We start from the raw sequence: 27,994 nt of genomic DNA on the forward strand, positions 1-27,994 counted from the left end.
CTTTTCACTAGTACCCTCTCAATAAAAAGAAATAAAGCAGGTCACGACTTGCTCCAGCTGAAGTCCAAGCCACCATATCAGTTTCAAAGGAGACACCTGTTAGCTTGACAGTATAAGATTCCAGAGTTGTTTAATAAGGAATAACTACTTAATAGGCCACAAAAGCATATGTTTAGTCAGAGAAAACGCTACATCTTGGTGCAAAAAAAATACTTTCCTTCAAAACACTGATTATGTGCCTCAAACTATTAAATGCTAACTGGGGTCCTGGTGTTGCCAGTACCAACTCATGCAAGTAACTTTTCTTAAGGCACAGAAGTGTGAGTAAATATGTAGTGTTAATTTGTGTTCTCGCATTTTTCCCCTGCATAACAATAAAACAAATTAAATTTGGAAGTGGTCGCATTCTTTTAACATCATTTCCCAAACACATAATATTGTACAAACATGGTATTGTTTTCTCACTGAAGGTAGGCCTTTCAGCAACACAAATCAATCATATTCATCAAAAACAACAAACCACAAACATGCATTTTGGTTATGATAATTCCTGACCTTTTTCACATCGAAAAAATGCTGTTAATCTCTAAGTCACTGGTCCTTCCTTCAGGAAGGAGAGTGCTAATGTGAAAAGTTCATGCCAGTGATTAGTCTCCAGGCTATTTTTCTTGACTATCACAAGTCCAAAAGAGATCAACTGGTAGATACAGCAGCTCAACCAATAAATAATAATCTATATTTCTAAAGCAGAAAACTCTAAATTAAAAACAAACAAAACCAAACCCACAACAAACTCTGTTAAGTATTACTTTTCATAGTTGGCAAAGGAACTCGTTCAAAACTTAAAAATCAAGTCACTTGTGGAGCTGATGCTAACAAAAGCCTCTGACTTCCAGTTCTGCATCCCGAGCACCAGATCATTCCTACAACTCTCTCCATCCTGATCACCTCTTGTCTTTTTCCTTCTAAACTCCTGAAAAATCATGAAGCCAAATTTTACACCCCTCCTATCCCATTAGGCCAGACTCACGTCCTCCCCAGACCCTTCTCCCTCTCTCCTCAGCCACAACTGAGGAGACAACTGAAGTCCTTATATCCTCCATCACCTACGACAACTAATTTTATGAAAACCAGGACCCCCGGCGTTTTGTTATGAAAAAAACAATTAAGCCGTTTTAAAAGTTTTACGAAGTTATCTAGAGTTTAGGGGCCTAGCAGAGAAGTCAGCCAGGTACCGGCTCTTTTCTCCTCCTTGTAGCTTTGAGATCAAAGCTCAACAAAGGCACCGCAGATCCCTCTCTCGGTCTCCCTCTCCCTTCTGTGTCCTCACCAGGGAGGCCCAGGAGAGGAACCGCCGCAGCTTCACACCTCCGCTGCCAAGCTGAGCGTTCCCGAAGCGGCGGCGCCGACAGTCCGGCTGGCGACAAGGCCCCGGGGCTCAGCTCCCGGGCCCCTCGTCCGGCCGAGGCACAACGCTCCAGCGACCGGCTGAGGCGAGCTCCGCGACGCGGTTAGGGAGAACGGGAGGGACCTCAGCCGGCCTCGCCGTCCCCCTCTCACGGCCATCCCGCCCTTCCCCAGCGTCCCCCGTTCCCGCCCCCCCGGCGCGGCCTGTTCCCCGCCCCGGCCCCGTACCGTCGCAAAAGACGTCCCCGGCCGAGAAGCTCAGCCCCGTGCCCCCATCGCCGGCGGGGTCGGCACGGCCTGCGGAGGGCGGCGGGAGGAGGAGGGAGGCCGGCAGCAGGGCCCGCCGCACACGCACCACCCGCCACGGCCCGCTCTGACCCCGGCACCCCCCACCACTCCGCGACCCGATTGGCGCGGGCCCGCCCACGCCTCTCCGCCACTCGCGGCGCGCTTTGTTCCTAGCGAGGCGCGATTGGCTGGCGGCGGCTTGCCCCGCCCCCTGGCCGCTCCGCATGCCGGGAGTTGCAGTTCGGAGAGGGCCGCAGGCCCTCGCCAGGGAGCACGCGATGGGGGAAACAAGGGCCCGTAGTTCCATTTTTTTTTTTAAATAACTTTTTTTTCCATAGATGGTCACCACCAGAACTTGAATTTACCGCTCGTGTAAACCGTGCTGTAACACAACGTAGTGTAAAACACACCTCGTCCTGCGTGGGGACACAGTACCTACCCGCTTTTTGAAACCCGACGCGGGTAGCCCCCACCCCAGAAGACCCGGGCAGTTAAAACTTATTTTACCACGAGCCGATGTTCTTCCTGTGTGAAGGTTTGGGTCCCCCCCCACCAAGGCGCAAAGGTCTTTCATTTTCACATTCCTCTCCTCCACTCGCCCCAGCTGAACTTTCTGAGCTTTGAAACGCGCGAGCTCCCAGCAGAGCTTGGAAAGCCGGGATCTCCTCCCGGACAGCCCTTAAACCTCGGTTCCGCACGGGGAAACGTCCCCCCGGGCCCCCTGCCCCCACGCCTTAACGGGACGCAGCCGACGCCAGCCACAGAGCCACCGGCGGTGCTGCAGCCGACAGCCGCACCCCCGAGCGCCCTTAGCCAGCAGCAGCCGCCGGGCAGCGCCGTCAGCTACCGTCGGGGCTCCGGAGCAAGGCTAGGAGGCCTCCCCGCCCCCCCCCGACCAGGCCCCGAGTGCTCCCGACACTGGCACTTCCTGCGCTCCCGAGAAGCCTGCTGCAGGCAGGCACGCCACTGCCGGGTCGGTAATGACCGGGTAGGACCGCTGCCGTTCCCCGCTGCCCCAGCGCCTAGCGGGAGCCGCGCCGAAGGGCCCCGGAGGCGCGGCCGGAGCCGACCGCCCCGCTCCCGCCACCGCCAAGCAACCAAAGGTAGTTCCCGCCCCCGCCCCGTCTTATTGGAGGCGGCCGGTCACGTGACCCGGCGGTCACGGTGGGCGAGAGGGGCGGGGCGGTTTCACCCGTCTCCTCCGGGCCCAGGGGCTGCCGGGTAAGGTCGCCGCGCCGGCAGGCTGGCGGAGGGCATCCGAGGTCCCGCCTCCCGCGGGCGCGGCCGACTATTGGTCGGGCTGGCGCCGAGGCGGCCGCGGATTGGCTGCCGGGGCGGGGAGGGGGCAGCGGGGGTGGTGAGCCGCGGTGGAAGAAGCGGGTGAGGGAGCGCGGCCGCGGCGGACGGCGGGTGAGGCGAGGGCGGCGGCGGCGGCCCCTTCCCCTGGGCGGCCCGTGGGCCTCCCCTTCCTCCTGGGCAGCCCCTCTCGTCGCGCCTCACCCCGGCTTGGGAGCGGTGCGCGAGGGGGAGCGCGACCCGGGCCCGGAGGCTGCTGCGCTTAGCGCGCCTCTCCCCGTGTGCTGCGGGCCGCTGCCGCCGGGCAGCGCTCGCCCCGCTCCTCCGGCTCAGCCGGGGCCCCTCTCAGAGCGGGAGCCCCGCGGGGGGGGTGTTGAGGGTCTGCCCCTTCTGTGGGGTCTGCCCTCCGGAGCTCCCCGGTCGGCACCGAGGGGAGGTGGGGGTGCAGCTGCTCGGCTGGAGGTGGGTGCGGGCCGCTCAGGGCGGCCCCGCTCATGGCCGCTGTCTCCGGGCAGGGCGGCGGGATGGAGCCGCCGCCTCCCGCCGTGAGCGCGGCGGCGCCGCCGAGGGCCCATCCTGGGCAGGGCAGGGCAGGTGCCGGGCAGGCAACGGGCTTGCGAAGGTGCCGTGCTTGTGCCGCCTTGCCAGAGGAGCAGAGCAGCGTGGGAACGGCTCGGGGTGTTGGGGTCGAAGCTGTCGTTTCTGCAGGCAAGCTGACCGAAAGTGAAACCCTCGTACGTTGCTGTGATGGGAGTGACAGGTCACGGGAAATCATGTAGATAAAAGATAACCTGGAGAAGTTGGAGGGCAGTTTTTTAAGGCGGCTTTAAAATACAGAGGTAGTATATAGAGGGAAAAGGAGCCGAGCCTCAAGGGGTCTGGTGCTTAATTTTCCTTTTCTGCAAACTTACGATGCTTACTTTGTATGCCTTTAGTGATACTGCTGCTGTACTTACATTCTTCTGCAATTGTCGTAAATAAGTAACTTGCTAGGTGCTTGTTTTTATTTTGTTTAACAAGCTGTCGAATTGCCAAATACTGAGCGTGAGTAAAGTTTGAATGCTGATGTCAACCGTAGGGCATTGATCTCTCTCTGATGGCATCAGTAAGACCTCATTAATATTTACGTTCTGTCCTCAGACAGCCGTAGTCCTCTGTAGCTCTTGTGAAAACAAGACTTACAAAGACTAAATGAAAAGGAAATAATTCTGTCTTCTGATACCCACTGCTTTTTACCCAGGAGATAAAGAAAAGAGAAAGGAGTTGAGTTTTCTGTACATCAGCTCTAAAACTTCCAGTTAACTGTTGCTGAATCAAAATAAGTTTCTTAACAGAGGTCACTACCTGAAATATGATTGCTGTGTGTAGAAACTCAACATTGTTACAAAGGAAGATTTGCGGGGGGGGGGGGATTGAACATTTTAAATGCTTTTTCAGACAGATACACCCTTTTGTTAATAAAATTTGCATACTTTTGTTTCTCAAAGACGTAGCAGAAGGACTGGCATTCACAGCAATGACTAGGGAAGTCTGTACGTCTGGCAGGAAAGTGTAGGTGTATGGTTATGTCTGTATAGCGTAATACCATATGGTTTAGAGATGTTGAAGGATTTCACTTACCTCTCCGTGGTATCATATTGCACCGTGTAGGTATAATCTCAGCTGAGCAAAGGCTTTTGATTAAACTAGTGTTGAAACACGGATTTTTTTGTTCTCCATCCTTAGTTGGTAAGATAGTGGTAACATGGGTAAGACGCGATGAATATGGTTTTGCACTTTGAGGTATGTGTGATTGGGCTATACTTTTAAGAAGGCGTTAGCAACTTCTATTGCAAGTATGTATTATTTTCAATTCTTGCTTTAGATTTCATGCTGATACTAGCTTAGATAAGCCTTTGATTGTCTCTGTAGTATTCACTGACTTTTACCTCTTTCTGTGTATCTTTCCAAACAGGTCTTTCTGAAAGTAGTGAGGCGCTTCATTATTTGTGGCTTCCAAGCCAAAAAATAGACCTCTCTATTTGGCTGTGTGTTCTCTGCCAAATACTTACATTACTTATAACTGGTCTGTATTGATTTGGGAGAGGGTCTAGTCCTTTATCAGAAGATTCTTCCTGCCTGTTTGGCTTGCTGTTGCTCTGATAGTTTTTTGTTGGCTTTATTTTTCTTTATTATTTCTTTAATATGTTTCCTTATGGATATAATTTCATGAGATGAGCTTGTATCATGTGTCAGTCTTAAAGACTCTGAAGATATGCGTGCCCTAGTTGCCTGCTAAAATAAGGAGGGGCCTGCTCTTTTTTGCGCGTGATTTTTGATGTGGTTGGTATTCCTTTGAAACCATGCTTCTTTGAAAATTTTGTATTTCTTTGTTATACATACCCTTTCAATTTACAGACTAGACCTTTCGTTTTTCAGACTTCATGCATTTGTTAATTCTTTGTTAAGGCTGATTTGCTGCATCAAGCCCATTAAGTCATTCTCTTTTATTTTTGTGGGGATCTTACATGAATGAGAGAAACTTCCTTCAGTAAGAAAAATATGAATATCGTATTTCTTTTTAAGGCGAGAACTCATAATTTGGAAGGGACTTGGACAAATACAACATTGGAAAATACACAGAGAAGAATTTCAATTTGAAAGCAGTTGCATCTGATTTTTCTTTCTTTTCATCTTTCATGTGTAGGACTCACTAGAAAGCCTAGCAAAGGGCTCCATTTCATATTTACTGAGTGGTATGCCTTATGTGTGCAGCCTCCAGAGCCTTTATATTTATTTAATGAACATTTTGTAATTTATAAGTGGTATTATCTTTCAGCTTTGTAGGCTGATATTTGATATGACAGTTTTGAATGAAACCTGCAAAAGTGGTTGAGAAAAGCAGGGGCAAAAGAGAGTTCAAGGAGGCTAAAGTGAGAATCCTGGCACTCAGAAATGCAGACCTCCTCATTTCTGAACCAAGGAATTCCTGCATGTTTCCATAGCAGAAAGTAAGTTCTTCAGCATTGCTAATTTCTGTGTAAGTAGAGTTTTATAAATGAAGAATCCATGAGATTCCAACCCCCACGTGCTTTATGCAGTGAATTGTAATTCTTTATGTTACTACTCTTCTAACCTCTTTTGGTAATCTTGCCTATGATTACTGCTTATCGTTGTAATGGTTTTGCTTAAGCACAGGAGAAGGACCATGTTTTATAGCCATATTACTATCACTCAGGGCATTTTATTGTAGTAATTCAGCTGTGGAAATTTTAGAGGGATTAAACTACTACTATGTTTAGTTTAGGTAGCATAAAGAAGATAGAGGATAAATAAAACAAGCATCAATATTTTAAAAGAGGTGTTATTCTAGCTTACTAAAAGCAATAAACATACAACTGCTTCTGAAATTGGCATGTGTACAGAGCATGAGAGAAAAATTTGCTAATGGTTTCATTCTTGCTGTTCAGCAGTTTCTTTTGGGATGAACCCTTTCTGTTCTTGGCACATAGAATAATCGTGAAATAACTGAGATTTACGAAGAAAGGTATAGTGCAATAGAGTCTGGAAGAAATGAGTATCAAGTTTGTCTGGGGAAACTTTTTCCTTTTAGATCTCCTTTTAGATAACAAATTAGCTGGAGGTTGTTAAAACATGGTGGTTTTCCTTAGTGCCAGGAACTAAGGAAACTAATCCAGGAATTGGTTGGTACTCTGCACTCTTACAGATTGACTTTGGTCACTTTCTTCTGCAAAAGCAGAGAACAGATCATAGGCAAGAGCAAGGAGTTGATGACCCCAGTCTTAGGTACTTTTAAGTATTTAGGCTACAGAAGAAACAATGATTTATAATGTGAACTATAAATAATAATTTTACTGAAGTAGTTGTTTTGTTGAATGAAAGCTGTTTTGTGTTTGGTCATTGAAGTCTTGGAACCTGGAATTATAAAAGGCCACCTAAATGTTTTAGGGCAGGATAAGTATTTTGGACTATTCCTGATGCTTTTTGTCATCATGCTCCTGCTTTTATTCCTGGGTCTTTTGGATCTCATTGAACAAGTTTCTAAAAGTAATTACTAATATTTCAGAAATTGCTTTGGCTAATTTCTGAGCTGTTCAAGGTGAATTTCATTAGACACTGTTGTCCTGGATGCTTATAACTTTTCAGAGTTGTCTATAACCTGTTCTAACATCTGCCTCTGTCTTTTCCACCATCTTCAAGTGAAAACACAGAATACACTGACCAGCTGTATCACTCATTGCTTGCTTTCCTGTTATATCGTGGCTGTATCTCTTGTCTCCTGCTTACTCCTAATACATGTGTAGGATTTTTTTTATGCCTGTAAGCTGGAACCCATTTTGTACCTTAGCCTTTTTTAACTTACTACATCATATTTATACTATTCTGTCATCCTAATATTATGCTACTTTTTTTCTGCATCTGCTTTTGTGCCTTTAATTGGTTGGTTGTCTGGTCAGTTTTTGTGTCATTCCTTTATCTCTTTGCCTCTCAGTTTCTTGAGTTCATGGAAACTCTCTAGACCTGCTCTGATTTCCTCAGAGGAAGTTCTAACACCCTCTTTTCACTTCTGTCCAAATTGTCTCTGTTATTAAAGACTCAGTCCTCCCAGTAGATCAGAAACAAAATAATACCTTTTTTTTTTCACTTCCTGAAACAAAACATGACTCTGATTGCATCTGGGGATTTTTAAACTAATGACCTGGCTATCTATTGAAAGAGCAATGTATCAGGATACAGTCATCCCTTTATAGTCCTATTGCTTGCCTTTTCCAGCCAGCCCTGTCCTTGCTCAACAATACAGTCTCTACCTTTTTTTCTCTTATGTTTGAATTGACCTGACATGGCTTCCATTTTTCTTCTCTTTGATTTCCACACTACGTGTTCAGCAAGTCTGAACTTTGGAATGAGGCAGAGTGCATCACATGTATCGCACTTTCAGAACAGGTTTCCCCTTTTAAAGGAGCATTCCTGTCTCTTTTATGTCACTGCGTGTCTGCAGTGCCAGATATGATGCCAAATCTAATATGGGGCATGTAGAAAGCCTTTTATTCTTCCTATTTTAAAAAACACAGCAGGTGCAATATGATCAAAGATCCATACAGTCCATACGGTAGCTTGTCTAAGGGAAGAATAACAGATGCCCAAAGGAAGAATAGATCAAGTAGATGGTAACGCTTCCCTAATAGACTTTTCCAGCTTTCCATAAAGAAGTTCATGACTTATTTATTATGTACGACTGTAGCTTATATTCATGGCTGTTTGGTAAGTAGCCCATTATTCTTCCCTGTAGTTTTTCTTATAACGATTGCAGTTTCCATTCTAATCTCATGGTGGTTGGTTCACTTTTTTTTTTTTTTTTAATAACTTTTTATCTTACATTTTCATTAGTCCTCCTTTAGCTGATAGATTAGTAGTTTCTTCCTCGTTTATTGAGAAACAAAAGAAAGTCCTTTTAGGAAATGGTTTTTACTTTCTGTGGTGATGAGAAACTAATATCAGTTGTTTTTTGGTTTGGGTTTTTTTTTTTTAAGCCTGTCTAAAAAAAGATAACTGTAGAGTTGCACTGTTCCTGCCAAGTTTCCACAAGAAGCACGTTATTACTAAGGAACTGTAAACTGTTGAAAAAAACCAACATTTGTAATGGAAACAGTGATGGTTTAACTGTAACGCTTGTGGGCACTTTCAAACAGCATAGCTTTTCCATCTCTTGACTTTCAAACTTCCCGAGTAGCAGTTCCTTGCTGCTGTGTTGTTTTAGTCATCACTCTGTGTGTGTGTGTATATATATATATTGGCTTCAGCAACACTGTCGTTCATATTACAAATACGTTGCTCAGGGTGGTTCAACAGAGTGTTGTTTCTAGCCTGATACACAAAACAAATGAAAACCTAAATCTGTGGCTTCCTTTTTGGTTTTGGTGCATACAGTTCTCAGTGGCGTCCAAGTTATGACTGGTGTAGAACACAGTTAAAGAAAAACTACACTATTTTCACTAGAGGAGCAATAAAAACATCTTGATTTAAGTGAATAGTAGCACATATAAATAGACAGAATTTGAAATCTGTCCAACTTTATAAATCACTCGAATTTTTTCAGGTCTCACATCTATGGTATTTCCTGTCATTTTCTTGCATTAGTCATTTTTCCATGCTTCCTTTCTCTCTTCAGTTGTGGGAAAAAGGAGGGAACAACAAAGCTGTCAGGGAATGTAAATGAAGAGAGGTGATCAGCTTTCTGTAGTTTGTTCCTGCATAGAAATGAGTTTTAGATAGGAGTATGGCCCTTTAATCTTAGTGCTAGCCCCCAGCTGCAGGCATTCCATAAGGTTTGGTGCTCACTTAGAGCTGTTGAACACCATCATCTGTCCAAGCTCAAGTGAGCAATCATTTCCCCAGCTTTTTAGTCATTAACTTTGCAACAGCTTTGATTTCTTAAAAATGACACTACTAAAAAATCTTTGTCACCTGTATTAAGTAAATGCTTTCTGAAGGCCTGTGCATTGCAGTACTAAGAACTGTTGTCACCTAACATATCTTGTTTTCAGTAACTGTTTCTAAAGCTTGTTTTTTTAGGAATACATGTAGCAGTTTACTTCTGTATATGTTCCACGACTTGCATCTAAAATTCTTACATTTCTCATTTCAGAAGTACTATGGAACCTCTGCAGCCCTGTAGGTTTGGAAGGCTTAAATCCAAGTTTGGAAAGGCTTTTTCCGTTCCAGATGATTTGCTGGCTTAAGCGCTTAATTAGGATGGCTTTTGAACAAGTTGGATTAAACATGGAATCAGTAAGTGTTTCAAACTTGCTTCATGTTTTCAGAAAATCTGGTGTAGAAAGCACTTCATATATTTTAGTTTGTGCTTATCTATTCCAGCAGAACACTAAGTATACTCAATACTTGCATGATTCTGTATTGCTGAAAAACTTGGACACTGAAGTATTGAGTACTATATGTGTTAAAAATACCATGCAGTTCCTTCTAACTCTAATAACAAACTGTTTTCTTTTTAAACACTGCTTTTCATGCTGGACTTCTATGTGTGTTTTGAAGCTGAAGGAAAATTTTCAACTGATTCTTAACAGTAATGTTAATTCTTAAATAATCTTCTTTCTTTGCTCTTACCTTGGAGTTATGAAAAGCCCCATGAAACTGGGATGATGATAATTGTGCTATATTTACCTCTCCTGAAAGTGTTACAGTACATGAGAGCAACGTGGCTGTGTTCTTTACTGGGGAAACAGAGGAACGTGCATGCATAGCTCTCCTCTTGGAGGAAAGTGTGTATTTAGAGTTTTATTTGAATGCTTAACACAGAGAGAGAGATCTGCTACATATCAACTGCTTTGTCACCGGAACCTTTAGGAAGCTGGTTTGAGTGCAACTATTGACCTCAATGTAGCAATACCTGTAAGTCGTCAAAATATTTTAATGTTTTAACAATGGGGAAATCCTTAACAGCTATGTGCAGTACTTAGAAGGGCGGTTCTTACTCTGGATTATTGTGGTAGAACCTTTTATCAATCTTGGGAATCCATGGAGAGCAAAATGTTTATACATGGTAAATTAAAATTACCAATAAGAATCTGTATTTTAGGATTTTATTCAAACTTTGATCTGAGATTTCATGCAGCGTAACTTCGAAAATTCAAAGTATGAGAATATGCTGAACTACCGTGGGTGTTGCTGTGGTCGTTGTCAGCAACATCTTTCACCCTAATTAGGGGGGGCAGAACAAGTTTTTAATCTGTTTTCCCCCATTCTCTACTTATATCAAGCTTGTGATAAAGCAGTTACATTTCCAAATGTCAGCTGTTCTGGACAACAGCAAAATACTGATGCAATAAGAAGGTATGACTCAGTAGTATTTTGCAGACTTGCTCTGCCAGTGCTTCAAGTCAAAAAGTTGTGTGAACTTGGGTAGAGCAGTGCTGAGACTTCTTAGCTCAGCTGAGCAGTGTGATGACTTTATTTGCACACCTTGTGGCACAACTTGCATGCAGTTTTTTTGAAAATGTTGTCCCGGCATATCTTGAATTACCAAAACTTAGTCATTAAAAGTTTTGGTGCACCAAACCACTGTTGTTGAACAACCCCGAGGGCGTTTGGGCACCAGATATTTTTGAGGATCTAGGTGCTAGTCAACATCTTGTCTGTGGCCTGAGCAATTTATAAACAAGTTTTGCCACTTGTTTAAAATGCACTGCACTTATGTTGGTAAGACAGCATCTAGCCTAGGTTCTTTTGCTGTTGTGGAAGTACTTCTGTAATTAATTAAGCCTTTCCTTGACTAGTATCATTTTTTCCAATGCAACATCGCTTTGAGGCTATTGCCAATAGTTCTGCTTCTAACATCAGAATCTGTTGTGAATAGTGAGGCTGTATTACTGCACTGCTGTTTGTCAGTGACTTTTTCTTGAAGGCTACTGATCTACCTGCTATTTGCTCAGACGTATAGACAAACAGTAGTCACAAATGTGAGTTCTGTCTTTGAGGCATCCAAAATGCAGAATCAATAGAATACTCTGCATTGAAAAAAATTATGTTCAAACTTAGCGGCATATTAAGCAAGACAATGTATGTTTCATAGAATGGAAAAAATAGGTCTGAGTGGATTAATGGCAAAGTTGCAGCTCTGATGTGAGGATCTAGCATAGCATATGTGCAGCGCACATTTATTTTGTCAAAATTTATACATTCCAATAAATCCAGAGGAAAGAAAGATACTTGTTTAGAAATAGGCAAAATGTTTGTGTCAAGTTTCTGAGACAACATAATCTGGGGATAAATACCATGGAGCATAAATTTTTCTTTTTAATAGAACCTTCAAAATCTAAGAGTAGTGATCTTTGCTTAGTGTACAAAAAAGTTATTCAGCTGTGTGTTGTGAAACTCCCACAGCTGCACTACACTAATCACATGGGTAATATTGCTGTGCCAGATGAGGGGTGTTTCAATATTAATAGCCTGGATTTTATCTAACATTTCTTTGTTGGGCAACCTTCTAACACGATGTTGAGTTTGCTTGAAGCTATGAGCCTTTAAAAACTAAGCTCTGAGTAGTAAATTCATATCTACAGCCATAAATAAACACTGGCCAAGTTTTTTAAATTACCATACGGTGTTCTAATTGTTTACTAACAATGTACTCTTGTGTTAAGAGTCTTCCCATTACTCTTTTTCTTCTTTGCATTGTTTTTGTTGCCTTTCCCTGTGCTGAAATCTTTCCTGCTTCTCTCTAGGTTTGGTTTTTTTTTTTTTTTGCTTCTGTTCTGGCTCATTTTGTCATGTTCTCCTGGGATTTTATTTCATACAACTATGGTAAATGGTAGAGCAAACATTCCCACAACAAAAGAAAGCAAATTCAATCCCTGTTGAAATAATGTAGGAGAAATCTGAATTGCAGCAGAAACAGTTCTGATGAAGCCAGGTGTGTTGAGGTGCTGTGGGCAATTTTCTCTAAGTGAATGGAAGGAGAGAGAGAGATTTTTTTTTTTTTTTTTTAGGACAAAGTTTCATTCTTATATATTTATTTTCCTCCTTTTACTTTTCTTTGCTCTTTAATTTCACAGTTAACATTTTCATGCTTATGCTAGCTGACAGTTATTTTTATTAAGACATTATTCCTGTGTTAGAAGAGCTCTTAATTAAAAAAGAAAAAAGATATTTGGGGAAATGCAGAATTACATGACTTTACGGATTTTTCATGATTGAGTGGCTTTTCTTGAAACCCCTTAAAAAGAGATGTCTGACCCAATGCAGATTCTTTATTGTCTTGAAAATGGACAAATTATGCTTCTGAAGATGCTTCCAACTCTTGAGTCTTTCTGTTATCTGATTTGAATTTAAACTTAATGCAAAGGCTGTCTTGAACTTAAACACCCATAGCTATATTGTAATGACAAAAACAGATTTTGTGCCAATTTGGGTATAGAGTGTAAGGATTTCACTGATTAAAAATTTCAGTGTATATGTATTATATTCTATTCTAGCATGAAAGGAATAACTTTAAATACGTTTAGCACAAGCAGAGTACGGAAAGATAAGGGAAAACTTTTCCAATATGATATAAAAATCAGTTAACCTAACAGCTGGCTTATTTTTCCTTCCCATCTAGGTGCTTTGGTCAAGCAAGCCTTATGGTTCATCTCGAAGTATTGTAAGAAAAATTGGTACTAACCTCTCTCTTATACAGTGTCCAAGAGTTCAGTTTCAGGTAGGTGTTCTCAACAGTTTAGAATACGTGTTTCACTACACTGATAAAGGGATTCGCTCTTGCATCAAAAGGTGTTAAGCAAATATGCAGTTCATTTAAATAAATGACTAGAGGGTTTGTAAAAGCAGAATATGGTAAACTGGGCACATAGGAGAATTAGCTTGCTTCAGTTCTTCCTGCTTCCAGTTTAGATTTTTTTCAAATGTGGATTCTTCAGCTTCTGCGCTGCCTAAAACCTGAATCCATGTTGCTGTAACACACATAATGAAACTTGAAACAATTTTTTTTCCTAAGGAAATTTGGATTTCTGAAATGAGGCAATACAGTATTAAAAAGTTATTCTTCAAAAAACCCACATTCATAAAAGAGAAAAATGCTTGAAACTTATTTCTATAAACAGTATTTATAAGCTAGGCTTAAGATGCATTTAAAGATGAACAGTGTTACTTAAAAATATTTGGGCAAATAAGCAACTTTATCAGAAAGTAAAAAATTAGTAACAAGATAACATGAGTACCCTGGGTTTTATTTGTTTTAAATACAAGGCTAGCACTGTATAGGTGAAAGGGGAATATCAGTTCTGTGTAGCTTTCGGACTTGTTTGCTTTTAACTTCAACTGCATACAGTAGGAGGGTAAAGAGTGAGGGTAAAAGCTTAAGGAGGAGAAAACCCTTGCTTTTTATAACAAGTCCTTCAAGAACAGATGGAAAAATGGAAGCTGTTACACATAATCTCTTCAACTCTGTGTGTGTTAGGAATAGGGGGTGGGTATAGAATTGGAGAAATTTAGTGTCTGAAACTCAAGCTGAGAGGGGAATGTTTCTTGGGCTGAGCAAGGGTGGGGAACATAAAGATGAATGGTGGGAATCGTCATCCATACTAAGACAAAGTAATTTCCACACAGCTTAATTTTTCACTGTTTAAATTAATTTCTTTAGCCTATATGAAATATATGAACAATATTTAGACTTGAAATTAATAGTAGCAAAAACAGATAGTTCAGATTACCACAGAAGCCTTTTTGGTGTGATAGTGAAAGCCATGCTAACATTTTGCCTCTCTTAAATAATTACATTGAGAAACTAGGGGGGCAACCATCTCCCACTACTAGTGGCTTTGCGGGGGTGGGGATTTGTGCAGGTGAAAAGGACAAGAAAATTACATGCTGGATTTAAACTTTTGGATATATAATTCGTAGTAGTTATGCCAGCAATAAGGCTCTGTGTGCCTCAGATCTGAAAGGAAGTCCTCCTATAATGCATCTGATTTTCTGCACTGTAAAGGCCATACAAGGGAAGATGATGCTCGTTTGCAAATAGTTAGCCAAATACTGCCTTCTCTTAATATGGTACGTAAAAGAATTCTGGTTTATGTTCTTGCAAAGAGCTGTAAGATACATCTGGGGAGTCTGTTCCTGAATATTTTTAGTGTTAAAATAAAAATACGTATATGTCTTCTTCTGAATTCTGTGTTAGAATAAATAAAATATTTGCCCTTTTTCCTCTTAGACAGTCAGCTTTGCGTAGATTTTGTGCACACTAATTATAAACATTCATTTCTATTAGATGAAAGGAAAGGATCCTAAAAACAGAAGTACAATTGTCAGAGTTGGTTGAATTAAAAATACAAATTTAAAAATTTGAGCCTTGAAACACATTAAAATTTATATGGTTTATGCAGGCTTTAAACTATTTTAATATATAAACTGCTGAACATGTAAAAGTGTGATGCTAACATCTGTTTTTTATGTCTTTATCTCAGCATTAAGATTCTATAGTGAAGTTCAATACTGGTCTCGATCGTTTTTATGCTGTTGCAAGTGACGCTTTCCTATAGCTGTCTCTTCCTCTTTCTTTCTTGCCAGCTTTAGCTATATTATGAAAGGACCATGCACTGAACCTTGCTGTAAGTCACTTTATTTAAAAACCAAAGCAAACCTTACTTGCCTCATCTGAGGGTGCATGTATATCATCAGTGTTTCTAACTTCATCTAAGAGCAACAAACTTTCCACAGGTCTCCGTTTTCCTTATGATAAATGGATAAGGGATACTGAAAGAATATCTCTGTTATGTTCATTCTTTCTTCTCTTCTAGCATGCTTTTGTTCAGGTAGTCTGAAAAAAAGAGTAGTAGCCTAATATTTTGATTTTTGAGATCTACTGACTGTTGTAGTATCTGTATGGATCTTGCCATAGTGAACATTTAAATTCATTGCTAAATGCTGCTTATGTATTCATAAGCGGTGGCAGAGCTTACCTCATATACTCTATATGGCATGAACAAATGAAAATGGTTCATATAGTTCTTTTGTATGGCATATTTTTTAGGTTTATCTGTAGTCTTTAGGAGAAAATAAAGTTAAACGTATCAATATTGCCTAGGTAGATTCAACCAAACCTACAATACTGTTTCTCAAGATAGTATCCTTCAGCTAAACCATCTCTGTTCTAGTCCCATGCTTCTCCTGTTTGTCTGATGGAAACCTGATAACTCAATAGAAGTCTCCTAAGGAATCGGTGTGCATGTAGCAAACATCAAAATTTACTGGACTAATTTGAAAAATCATAGCAAGTTTGTCTTACTTGAAGAAGTATTTCCAAATGTTTAATCTCTAACTGTATTAGTAATTTGAAATTAGAGTTTTTATTCTGTCCTTAAATGTATAAAAATACTTCTTGTGCTTTCAGCTTCTGGAGCAAACAGAAAGTAGGGAACCTGCTTTGACAGCCTTTGTAGCAGTGTTTCCATAGTGTAGTGGTTATCACGTTCGCCTAACATGTGAAAAGTCCCTGGTTCGAAACTGGGCGGGAATGCTGGCAAGGCTGACTCTGGGAGTTGGACCCAATGATTCTTTATGGGTCCCTTCCAACTCGAGATACTCTATGATTCTATGACATCAGCCAAAACAATACAGCATGTTTAGTCTTTTCTTCAGAAATTAATGGAGTAATGGGTCCAAAACCCATAGGTGTGCCCTGTGTGTGTGCAGCGTACATACGCACTAAAATAGGCAAAAAAGCCTGTGAAGAAGCGGGGGAAGCAGCTACGTAGTTTCCAGAGAAAGAAAAGCAGGCTACTTTCACTGTTTCATTCGGTTCCTGCCATCCAGTAGAATTGGATTTCAGCTCTCTGTTCTCCATTTCAGGTGCTGGCAGAGCATTTGTCCAAGTTTTCTTCAGCTGAGATTAGCTGGAGGAATAGGGTAGTCACAGAGTTGTTTAAGCATCATTCTACAGACAGGCGAAGGTTTTAAGAGATGGGTGTTGGCTTTTAACCTTTAAATTAAAGTAAAAATCTTGCATTAACTTGAAATTTGAAATCCATTGCTGTGGAAGGCCTTGTTGTTTTTAGGGGTAGAGAAAAGAAACATCTGTATATGGGGTAACAAGCAGATTCTGTTTACATATAAATACAAATAAAAAAGAAAGAAGAAACTTGCATCACAATATAACAGAAGGCTTGCTACTAAATGTTGGATTAGAAGTTATTTATCTCACAATGCAGGAAACCTGGCAGTGGTAAATGCATTCCTTACTGTTGATTTATAAAATTATTTTTGATGCAAGTATGTGTAGTGCCTTTTATTAAATGTGGCTTCAGTCTCTTCATGGTAATAGTTCCTCATGTGGCCATTACCATCAGGAAAATCTGTATCACCTGCAAGAAGTGGCTAAGGTATTATGGATTTTTTAAATTGCCATTAACATTAATACAGATGCTGTGGTCATGAAAATTTCTTTTTATTTTAAAAAAAGAAAAAAGCCAAGGAAACCTCAAACAATGAAAATCCTAACATGCAATATAGTATTCTCTAGACTGTTTTAAAGAGAGGCAGACTGTGATGGTATTAGGCACAACTGTTAATGTGATAAACATATTACCATCTGTGCTGATGCTACCTGGAAAAAACCCTGTTGTTTCCAAATGATCTGATGGTGCCAATACACACTCCTGGGAGCTGTGATAAAGGCTCACATACAAGTTGCGAGAGTGTGAGGTGAAGATGACTAATCTTGATTTCCAAAGCTGTTTGTAACAACTCCTGGGGAAAAAAGAACCCGAAACCCACAACTTCTATCTTCCTGGGACTTCTGTATCAAAGGCCATAACTAAAATATCTGTGGATGTTCTTCAGAAATGGTTTCACCTCATCCAGACTGCAGTCCTACTGTGATAGGTCTGCTACAAATTCAGGTTATTGCTAATGTTTCATAGTTTTTGCTACATAATAGTTTCCTCTTACAGAGGTGAGTTGCCTTGAAAATTGACCTAAGTGCTAACAGGCTGGATCCAAGCTGTCTTTACAGACTACCACCATCTTTGTCAGTATTACTAGTGTCTTGGCCACAACCAGCAGCAGGCAGCACTTAAACAGCTGCAATTACTCATGTGCAAATTTGGCCTGTGGATTGTATGTAATACAAGCAAAAGAGGTGGCATAGTTGCATTGGAGATAAGTAACTCAAGGTGACAGACTGAGCAGAAATTACTGAAAAATGTTTCAGTAGCTTTTGTCTACTAAGATACTGAGCCCAGGCTGCTCAGTAGTCCAGTGACTGAGTACACGTGCCCTTGTCTAACCCAGGGAAGCAGCCAGTATTTCTGAGTAGATTTGAAACCATTTTGTATAGTTGTTGCTATGGGGCATGTATTGATGGTCCAAACCATTTTTCAGATCTCCATTCAGGTCACTTAACTGTAAATCTAAGAAAGGTTCCAGTCTCTGTAGCCTTGCTCATCTTTGGCTTCAAACAGCTATAAAGCTAATGGCAGAACCATGCTGGAAAATGGTCAATTTGTTTGGCATGCTGTAAATAAGATTGTTAGCAAATAGTGTATTCTGTTATGATTGCACCCTACCTCTCACTCAAAGTCTTTGTGATTACTGAGCTAGTAGAAATGGCTTTTTGCTTCCCACCCCTCCCGGTGTAATGTACACACCTTTACAGAAATTCTGGAAGTTGGAGGGGAAGGGAAACATACTTCAACAGAATTTCACTTTCAAAATAATACTAAATCAGAGCAAAAGGCTTAAGAAGTACTAGTAGCCTTAATGTCTTTTTTAACTACTGGTCATGAATATAATTTAAAAACATATTATTTGAGTTAGTATAGCAAACTACTTGAGAATGTTTGTTTGTCTTTAAGGTAACAATTTGCATTGGATTTGTAGTGTTAAGTAGTGTCATGTGATAGTATGTGTAGTTAGCCGTGACCCTCAGTAAAGTGTTCAGCAGACTAGATTGAATAGTTTGAAGTCAGTGAAATGGTTCTGGGCTAAGCCCAGGACAGAAATAAGTGTGCTAAGTCTGCAGATGTGTTTCATGCACGTATGTGTTAATAGTTACATGTAGCCTCACTAAAAGCATTGGGTAAAATAACTGTGACTTGGGCTGGGAATAGTGACTCTAAAACCTTCAATCTTGTCTTTAAAATTTAGCTTACTTCTCATGCCACAGAAGGAAACCATCCTAATCAACTTAGAGAAGATGCAGTGGCATCCTTTGCAGACGTGGGATGGGTTGCTCAAGAAGAAGGTGAAGTCTCTACAAGGCTCAGGTATGCTCTGCAAATCTTCTCTTTGAACTTCTGAACTGAGAGGAAGAAACCTAGCTTCTCTCCAATGAGAATCTACTGTGCATTGCAATTAATGGAGAGCAGTTGAATGCTGGGAGAAGAGAGAGGGAAGAGTGATAGAAAAGGTAGGGTCTGGAAAAGAAGTAGTAGAGGTTAGACTAACAGGATTATGAATGAAAGACTGGTTTGAGAAGATATAGCGGATTGACTTTACACAAGGAAGACTGGGTTTTGTCTACTTATTTATTGCAAAGAATTGCATGTGACAGCTTCAAGCAACCTTGTTCCCACAAAAATGTGTGCTGTGGTATGGTACAATTGCTAACGCTGATTCTCCATTTCTCCCGAGATTTTCATTAATGTGGGGTGGTGTACGGTACAGCTTCCTAATTAGTAGCAATGGTCATCCTGACAATCCAATAATTGGCACGTTGTTTTTCACCTTTCTGGTTAAGGTTCTACAGTCTGCTAAAGGCAATTAAAAAATTATGGTTTATATTTCATCTTTAATCTTTGTAACGAAAACTGGCAGGGAAGCATGTGAGTACCTGTGTCCAGAATGATGGGATAGGTACTGTTGGGTTGGACCAGGAGTACTACATAGCACTGCAACTGCATGAAACAGGTTGGCTGAAGTGATGAAGTTCTGTATTCCAGCCTACCCAAATTGCCGCTCAGACTAGCCAGAAACAAAGGTACAGTTCTGTAGCGCAGAGGAAGTTTTTATTCTAAACAAACTAACCTTCCAGAGAAAGGCACAGATTGTTGGCTTCAGAGATTACTGGAGGATACTGTTCTTAATTTGAAAGCATGAAATAGGTTAGTAATGACCTAGATGCCCTCCAACATGACTTGCCACAGTGAAGCTTTGCATAACAAACATTCTGGCACTGCTACATTAATTTCACAGACTCAGAGGGGAGTCACAGAAATCAATGCTGGTTTGGGAAACACAATTTTTAAAGTCTCTTTGATGCAAAGGAAGTTAACTGGCCAATACTACTTTTGTTTGCACAGAAACATTTTGTTTAAGGATTGAACTGTAAAGCTATTATGTTTAATGGAGACAACAGGGAGAATAGCTCTTTGGTGCTTCAAAGAACCTATTATGAAAGATGTAGGACTTGCATATTTGCTGAGATGTCTGCATGTGAAGGGGGGAAGGGGGACAGATGGATGTGGGATGGGACTAAAATAATCCTGCAGATATATAGTGACCTTAAGGCAAACAGCTTATAATGAAGCATGGTAAGTGAATTACTTAGCAAATACGAGTATTTCAATGTGCACCGTTTATTATGTCTGTACACAGTATTATGTAGTGGAGCTTGTATGCATTAGGTGTTTTCCAGGCATTTGAAATTCTCTGTTTCGACAAGATCACATAGGTGTTACTGTTAAATATATATTCACTGTATAATTCAGTAAACAGTCTTGCAGATATAGGGTTTTTTCTGTGAATGCAGTTTTATAGAGGAAGCAACTAAATGACAAATCATTTTTCCCCTACCCCTAGTCAAAACAGTAGTGACAATTCATGCATGTTTTTCCACAGTGTTAGATTCCAATCAAGACATTTCCTTAAAACACCATTACTGCTCTGAGCAGAAAATACCCTTTGTTGTTTAGCTATTCTGCTTTAAAGAGTTTCTAGAAGGCAGGTTTTAAAGAGTGAAGTGATCACTGGCTCCTTCCACCTTACTTATTTAGGGAGAGCAGGGAGATGGCTGCTATAGGAAGCATCCTGTTCTCTTCTCGGCTTTAGTTGCTCTCTATTCCAATCTAGTTAACAACACCTAAATTTTAACATCCTTGATAATACTCAATTCTGCTTGATCAAATTTCTGCAAGTTGTACTGATGTTTTCTGTCAGCCTTGTGGAAGACTCAAATGTGTATGTAATCACAGATTGAAGTGGTCAGAGCACAGGGCTTGTTCTAGCCTTAAATCTTGGCTCTCGCTTTAAGTCTAGCACAACTGGAGATCTAACGTGATGTGCACCCAGAGTACCTTAACCCATGCATCCAGGGCAGTGGGGCTCTTAAGCTGTATTAGTCTGGAGCCATTCTACACATTTTGAAAAGTCCTATCACTAGCCACTGTTTTTACTCTCATGTTTGAATAAATAATGGCATCCAGACCTGAGAAGTTTTGGGATTGAAGTTAAGGAGGACTGAGGAATTAAATATGTGGTCATATTTTGCAGTTATAATGTTTACGATAGTCTGTTGTCATTAATCCTTATCAATTCTACTTATAGAATCATAGACTAGTTTGGGTTGGAAGGGACCATTAAAGGTCATCTAGTCCAACCCCCATGCAGTGAGCAGGGACATCTTCAACTAGATCAGGTGGTCAGATACTTGAGAGAAACTGCTTAAAAATGTTGCTGTCTTCAATGAATATAACCTTTTTAAGTGCTTATTTGACTGCAGATGCTCAGTAATGCCTCAGTATTTAACATAGCCTGAGCTTTGCTGAGTAATAAAGGCAGGCAACAGAGTTGCATTTTCTTGCTCTTATGGGAAAAAGGAAGGAAGCACATGGATTCTACAGTTTTAAAAACTGTATGAAGTTTTTTTCTCTATAGTTTTATTTATTATGTTAGAAACTAGATAAAAGACCCTTTCCCATTTACTGATAAGCAGCCTCTGCATCACTAAGCTGTTCCACATACTCCATACTCCCAACACTGCTAAAATGGAGCACTGTCCCTTCAGAAGTCCAAAAAGTACAAAAATATGCTGTGGAACTAAGAAACTCTTCTTTCTTCTTCTAAGGAATCAACTACAAGTGACTATTTGCAGCCCATGGGGGGAAAAATGGTAGCGTTTGGGTAAAAAAAAGTTTTAATTCCAACAAAAAATACAATAGGTATGAGGCAGACAAGTAGACTGGGGGTCAGGGGGGATGTATTCCTTTTTTCTCCTGAAATCAAGGATTCCACAAAAAGCTAGCTAGGGGAAGAGAAGAAATACAGATAGTGATGCAAACAGAAAGGATGTGAAGCTCTGATTTATTTTAAGCTATATAATGTCTGGATGGAAGTGATTTGTGTAAAGACAATTTTGAAGTCAGGCCTTCAACTTGTATTCCTTATTTGTATGTAACGTTGCTTTAGTTTTTATCTATTACAAAGCCTTTAAAAAAGGAATCTTGTGATATTTTTGTTACAGGTCAGAAGTTTGGTCAAAAACAGCCCAGCCTCTTTCAGGTGAACTACATCATTCTGGAAAGTCCCCATGCAGACAGATATCCTTACAAAACCCATTGGAAGAAGAATCAGTGTCCAGGAGCACAGTGTCCACAAATGAGGAAGCTCTGCAGAAGATTAGTGCTCTAGAAAATGAACTAGCCACTTTAAGAGCACAAATAGCCAAAATTGTAATCTTGCAAGAACAACAGCACCTGACAGCAGGTATTAAACTTGCTGTACTATTAGCAAAAATTAGTTAATGAATTGTCCCTTTTATAAGCAATAATTTGCTAATTCGTTTTGGTGAGATACTGCACACGGAACACTTCTCCATGTTGTTTTGGTTAGTTTGGTAGACGGATGTAGCATACTAACCAAGGGATACAGAATAGGTCTTGAAGACAAGAGATCTGCCAGATTTTCTGTGTTTTCTAGTATTCCGAAAGTCTTCATGTTTGTGTGAAAGTCTGCCAGAATTCTGAATCTGTGGATGAGTAAAGAAGTATTAAACAGCTTTCAGAGCAAATCTCATGATAAACATGATGGCTTAAACCAAACTAAAAGAATGTAACTTAATTACTAACAGCTAAGTCTTCCCATCCAGTAATGAAATAGGCTCTCTGATATCATAAGGTAATCATACAAGATGCTAGGTACACTTTTGGAATATGTAATATACATCTCAAGTTTTTGAAATAATTAACAGAAAAGGACGTTGTTTACTGGAATCATCTCTGGGATCAGACACATTGTCCAGATGGAACCAAAAGTGGTGCACTGTTTCTGGTAGTAAACAGAATAATTCTTATTTTCCTGAGTTTCTCCTCTTTCCCTTACCTCTGACTGCCTTCCAGTTTTAAGTCTACCATCTCCAAAGATTAGTGGGAGATGGCCCTTGTTGACTGCAGCTGACAGCCATTTGGTTTTCACTCTTTCCTAAGGTCACTTAGTACAGTACTGCCTATGTTTATGTATAAAATCATATTCTGCTTCTTCAGATGCTCTTTAGTTTTTGTCTGTGAACTGACAGCAGTTACTTTATTTTTCCTTAACTGTTCATATTCAAAACTATGAAATAGTTTTAAGGATCATGTGGTTTCACTCTGGAATTGTACTTATTGTGCAGTTTTGTGAAATAACTAATAACTTATTTTTCATCATTTTCCCTTTACCTCTATTTATTAGGAAAATTAAATTTTGATTTTATCATCTCTACCTCCCTCTTCTGGTAGAATATGGTAATGACACCGCGTGTATGCCTACATGTACACAGAATAAGACTCCTCTGTATTATCTATATATGTATCTTTACACGCTTTATACTCCAAGCCTCAAAACTCTGGTTTGATCTGGTTTTGCTGATTTCTTTAAAGGTACATTTGAGCAGAGGCTTCTTCATTTATTTGTCAAGTAATTACTGATATTATAACATCAATTTTTACCTAAAGAGTACAGGGAACTTGAAATCAAGATTACTGTGAGAATCTCTATCTTCAGACAGATGATTAGCTGGCCTAAAAATCCTTAACCTCAGAGAACTGGAATAAGCTTCAATTTAAGCACTATATGAGCTCTGAAATTTACATTTTAACATCTTGTAATTTCTTATTTGTGATGGTAAGTAGGAAGAAACACTGCTCACATGGCAGATTTTACGTGACGTCCAGCTCAGTACCTGCCTCTTGGAAGAAAGTGAAATACTGGTAATGTTAGGAGCAGAACATAACTAAAAGATGTCGTGATGTCCATCCCATTGCAGTAAAAACATGAATGCACGTAGAACTTGAACTAGAAATTCAAAGAAAGCTTCTTACTCTTGGAGAAGGATTTTTATGTGGCTTTTCAGTTGAGTGTCCTTAGGTGGTTTAGGAATGAATAAATTATGTGATAATCTAAAGAAGGCAGAGGAGAGGCAATTGAAGTTATTACAGTTGTATTCTTACCTGAGCATCTGAGAGATATAAGGGGGATTTACAAGTAAACTGATGTGTAATGCATGTTTTATTTGTAGTTGGGTCAAGTCCAGCTGCTTCACCTGCTATCCCTGTTGCACCTCCACCACCGCCACCTCCTCCTCCACCACCACTCCCTCCCCCAGGTCTACAGCAGAGTATGTCTGCAGTTGAACTCATTAAAGAAAGGAAAAACAAAAAAATGAACTCCGGACAGAATCTGACAGAAAACGGGCCAAAGAAGTCTGAAATACCAAACATGCTAGAAATCCTCAAAGACATGAACAGCGTGAAACTACGTTCAGTGAAAAGGTAGTAAATATAAATAAATATCAGTGTATTAACATTTGCATTAATGATTTGGCTTTATGACTCAGAACTATTTCAAGGTGAGAGAGATGCTGATGTAATATCTGACAAACAGAACACAAAAGCATTGACAGCTTCGAAAGCTTTGTTTTGGACTATGTTAATGCTTCTCATTTTCTTTTCTAGATCATCAGAAGGTACAAAATCTAAAGTGGCTGACCCTACAGATCCTGCAGCATTAATAGCAGAAGCGCTCAAAAAGAAATTTGCGTATCGATACCGAAATGATAGCCAAAGTGAAACAGAAAAAGTTATTCCAAAGACTGAAACAAAGACAAAGACTGAGGTAGTGCTGGTGAGTATTGTGATTCTGAACACATGCTTGGACTAAATTATAGTTGTTGTGAAAGCCAACGTATGTCTTTCTGCCAACATATGCAAATACCTACGAGTTAGCATCCCCGTTCACGAAACCCAATGAAGTACTGCTGATATGCCTGGAGTTGTGGCAAATCATATGTTTTTAGTATCAGGTCTTAAGATTGTGTGTACTCTTTTGGCTCTAGGACTAAAAAGTCCTGTTACAGCATTAAAAAAAAAAAAAAAAACCAAAAAATATTTTCTGTTGCCACAAGCATGTGATATTCTGGAAACTTGATTCCTAAGGGCTCATACCAGAATCAAATCTGAACTGAGTTTGCCTGTTATTACCAACCTTAACCATTCAGATAGCATAAGTGAAATTTTGAAGCAAGATCCTGAAAGATGTCAGCCATTCCTAGGAATGCAGAAAGCAAATTGTTCAGAATGCCTGCAGGATCTTGGTATAGGCAGTTTCTTCTAATAATTGGAAATGCTGAGCAAATAAAAGCAGTTTCTTTATAGCGTGAGAATGCTAAAATGAAATTATATTTAAAATCCACATCATGGTGCAAGTTAATGGCTTCTAGTTTATTTCAGATTGATTTGAAATTGAAGTAAGGGGTTTTTGAAGTGGTGAATGTTCAAGATGCAAGTTTCTAGCAATACACACTTAAAAAACAGGCTAGTATAGATCAGTTTTGTTAGTAAGCAATCCTTGAAGCCTTGTGCTATAGAACCAGAGAGGAAGAGTAAAGAGTTATTTTTTCCTTTGCACATAAAACTCTAAAAGCTGGCTGCACTCCGAATTAAGTTCTGAGGAAAATAAGATTCCCAAGCCACAAATCTCAGGACTTCTGAGTACTTCAGCTTATTAATGTTGACTTACTTGCCTTCTGGTTTAGGCCTTTAAGGTATATTCCTGTAATGTTCAGGCTGTTCTTCATAACTGAAAGGCTAGATATTCCCCAAGAATCAATCACTTTTTTCCCAGCATCTCTGGGGCTTTAAGGAAAAGAACATGAGCTGGCAATGTTTTATTTACACATGGGTTTTTCATGACTCTCCAATTTTGAAATTTCCAGTCCATCGAGATTAAGGATCAAGTCCTCAAAAACCAAGAAAATTGCAGGTTTTAATTTAAGTGATAGAATGTTGATCCATAATGCACTAATAAACATCTATCATCAGTTCCTTATCAATATGTGACTTCTTTGCAAGATCAGTCCTCGTATGATATGCTTGTATGATACAGTTTTTAAAAGGACTTGCACAAAAATGCAGGATAGAGTAAGAACAGAAATACTGTTAAACTGCCACTAGAGCTATTGGTTGTCAACTTCTAAAGATAACTGCATCTATCTTCTTTTGCTGTGGCAGTGACCTATCTCTAGTCAGAGCTGCTCCAGCAGATGGTTAGCTGCCTCATCTAAGCGATTTCAGCTGATTGCTGACACAAGTTTCCCTTTACTTTGTGGCTGTGAAGGGGGTGAAATCCACATGCAGAGAAGCAGGTTGTTAAAGGAAATTAATTTCTGCCCAAGTTCTAATTTCACTTACAATTTGGATGGATAATAGTTCAACTAGGTTTCTGCTGAAAGCAATCTGAATGTGTTTCTCGTTTCCTTCTCAGTTTGGACCGCACATGCTGAAGTCTACAGGAAAAATGAAGACTTTAATTGAAAAATCCTAATGTATTAAGATCACTACGTGCAAGACTTCAGCTGTTTTGTCTGAAATCTTTTATGTTGCAAATAGCACTAGTATAGAGTGGTCTCTTACAACACCGGAAAAACTTAATGTGAAATGTAGAATTAAGGCACTAAACATGTTTGTATGTGATTTATCAAGGGGAATAAATTTGACCATTATACTCAGGTATTAATTTTGTATTAAAACCTGGCTTTCTACTCAGACTTACATGGTGGTTTTAGTTTATTAACACTAAGTTATATATACAACATTCTTTGTGCATAACTGACCACCTTAAAAACTTGTGTACATGTTAATAATGATAGTGATAGACCCTTAAGATAATAACAGTCATTTGAGCTCTAACTATAACTTGCACTACAATGTTTAGTTTGATACTGATTTTCTCATGTTGAAGTCCTTCTTTTAAACTTAATTTTAGCAAACTTTTAGCCCAAACAAAACCTGAGTGCATTCTGCTTCCTACTGAAAGAAAATGAAAACTTAAATCTGCTGCAGAGGTCACCTGGTATGAGACATTTTAAGTAGTAGCACATTTTTGTGCAGAGTTGTTTGCTTGTTTCAAATGAGCTTGCAAGGGTAAGAGAGCAAAACCTACTTGTATCATCCTGTGGCCAACAAGTGAGTGAGTGAGTGACAAATTAGTAAATCGTGCTGTGGGGGCCTCTGTGGATAGGTAGTCCAGCGAAATTGAAATAACCAGTAGATAGCAGCAGAGTAAAATGATTAATGTCAGAGTATGTGTTAACTAGCATAGAAGTGGTGTAGATAAGAAAAAAGGTACAAGTACTGTGCAAGTTGCCAAAAGTATGTTGCTCATCTCAGCTGTGCTAAGAGATGCTCATGGACACCTTTTTATCCCCAGCTGTCTTGGGTCCCTGGATAGGTTTCTAGCAGTTGGGGACTGCACAAGCCCTCATGGTCCTATTTGCAGGGAAGAGATACTAGTATAAGCTGTTGCACATAACCTGTTTTCCAGGGGAAGCTCTTTTGGGGTCATCCTATAGCAGGTATTTGCTGCCAGACCTGTACAGAGCTAGTTCATTAACCAACCACCTGAGCTCATGGCTCTAGCCACAGGTGTAGAAAGAGCTCCAGCTAAAAATAAAATTCAGGTTGAAAAAAGCTGTTTAGGAACCAGAGAGCTACAACTTAGCTGCACACTTAAATGAAGCCAAGGTTTGCTCTGACAAAGAAAAAGCTGAGTCTGGGTATTTCAGTGTTCTAAGTCGATCTGGCTACTGGAAAAAGTACAAGTGCCTTTTGGAGCTTCTGTTTTCTAGGAAAAGAAAAAAGCAGCACTTCTTAAATACAGACAGCTGAATGGCTCTGATGAGGTTCCTGAAGATGACTGAAGCTTTGCTGCTTATAACTGGAATGTAGACTGTACAATCGAGGAGGATGTTTTCTGGTGTGAAACTTGAAATGGTGTTAATATGTACACAATGTAACTTCCTTCTAAAACGCTCTGCCATCAGCCTTATGGATAGGCCATTAAATCTTTGTGTTCCTTGAAATGCCTTTAAAACACCTTTTTGAAAGTCAATTTTGGTTTCAGGTTTTGTATTTAATGCTCTACTGCCACTATATAAAATTAAAAGCAGTTAAAGTAAACATTGCCTATGTGATTTGTGGTACTCTACAAATAATAGCAGCCAGATAGCACCCACAATAAAGTA

The 27,994-nt window shown here is 40.2% G+C and overlaps 2 protein-coding genes across 9 annotated transcripts in view; one reads left to right on the top strand and one right to left on the bottom strand.

The window, feature by feature from the left end:
• ARMC1 (armadillo repeat containing 1) overlaps positions 1 to 1,801 on the bottom strand; it is a 32,189-nt gene extending 30,388 nt beyond the window's left edge. For 2 of the 4 annotated variants that reach the window (XM_052787302.1, XM_052787301.1), the window contains exon 1: positions 1,636 to 1,801. The gene's annotated coding sequence lies outside the window, so the exon portion shown is untranslated. The remainder of the gene's footprint in view (positions 1 to 1,635) is intronic. The other 2 variants (XM_052787304.1, XM_052787303.1) reach the window with 1 other exon arrangement.
• A 1,199-nt stretch (positions 1,802 to 3,000) lies between these two features.
• On the top strand, positions 3,001 to 27,929 carry MTFR1 (mitochondrial fission regulator 1). 5 transcript variants are annotated; one of them, XM_052787428.1, is made up of 8 exons: positions 3,001 to 3,105; positions 9,638 to 9,780; positions 13,109 to 13,207; positions 18,649 to 18,767; positions 21,962 to 22,203; positions 23,993 to 24,245; positions 24,429 to 24,597; positions 26,236 to 27,929. In XM_052787428.1, exons 2-8 carry the CDS (start codon positions 9,715 to 9,717, stop codon positions 26,293 to 26,295), a joined length of 1,008 nt encoding a protein of 335 aa, XP_052643388.1. In that variant the 5' UTR covers positions 3,001 to 3,105; positions 9,638 to 9,714; the 3' UTR covers positions 26,296 to 27,929. The 5 variants fall into 5 exon arrangements, with proteins under 5 accessions (XP_052643388.1, XP_052643390.1, XP_052643389.1 ...); XM_052787430.1 differs by having other exon boundaries at positions 3,015 to 3,075; XM_052787429.1 differs by having other exon boundaries at positions 3,038 to 3,101.
• Positions 27,930 to 27,994: the final 65 nt, after the last annotated feature.

The sequence above is a fragment of the Harpia harpyja genome, chromosome 5, assembly GCF_026419915.1.
Source record: "Harpia harpyja isolate bHarHar1 chromosome 5, bHarHar1 primary haplotype, whole genome shotgun sequence".
Lineage (NCBI taxonomy): Eukaryota > Metazoa > Chordata > Aves > Accipitriformes > Accipitridae > Harpia > Harpia harpyja.

Excerpts from the sequence above, each read along its gene's own strand:
- MTFR1 (XM_052787428.1), top strand. The coding sequence starts at position 9,715 with ATGATTTGCTGGCTTAAGCGCTTAATTAGGATGGCTTTTGAACAAGTT. Across the intron at positions 24,246-24,428 it reads AAACTACGTTCAGTGAAAAG|ATCATCAGAAGGTACAAAAT; the intron begins GTAGTAAATATA and ends TTTCTTTTCTAG. Across the intron at positions 24,598-26,235 it reads CAAAGACTGAGGTAGTGCTG|TTTGGACCGCACATGCTGAA; the intron begins GTGAGTATTGTG and ends TTTCCTTCTCAG.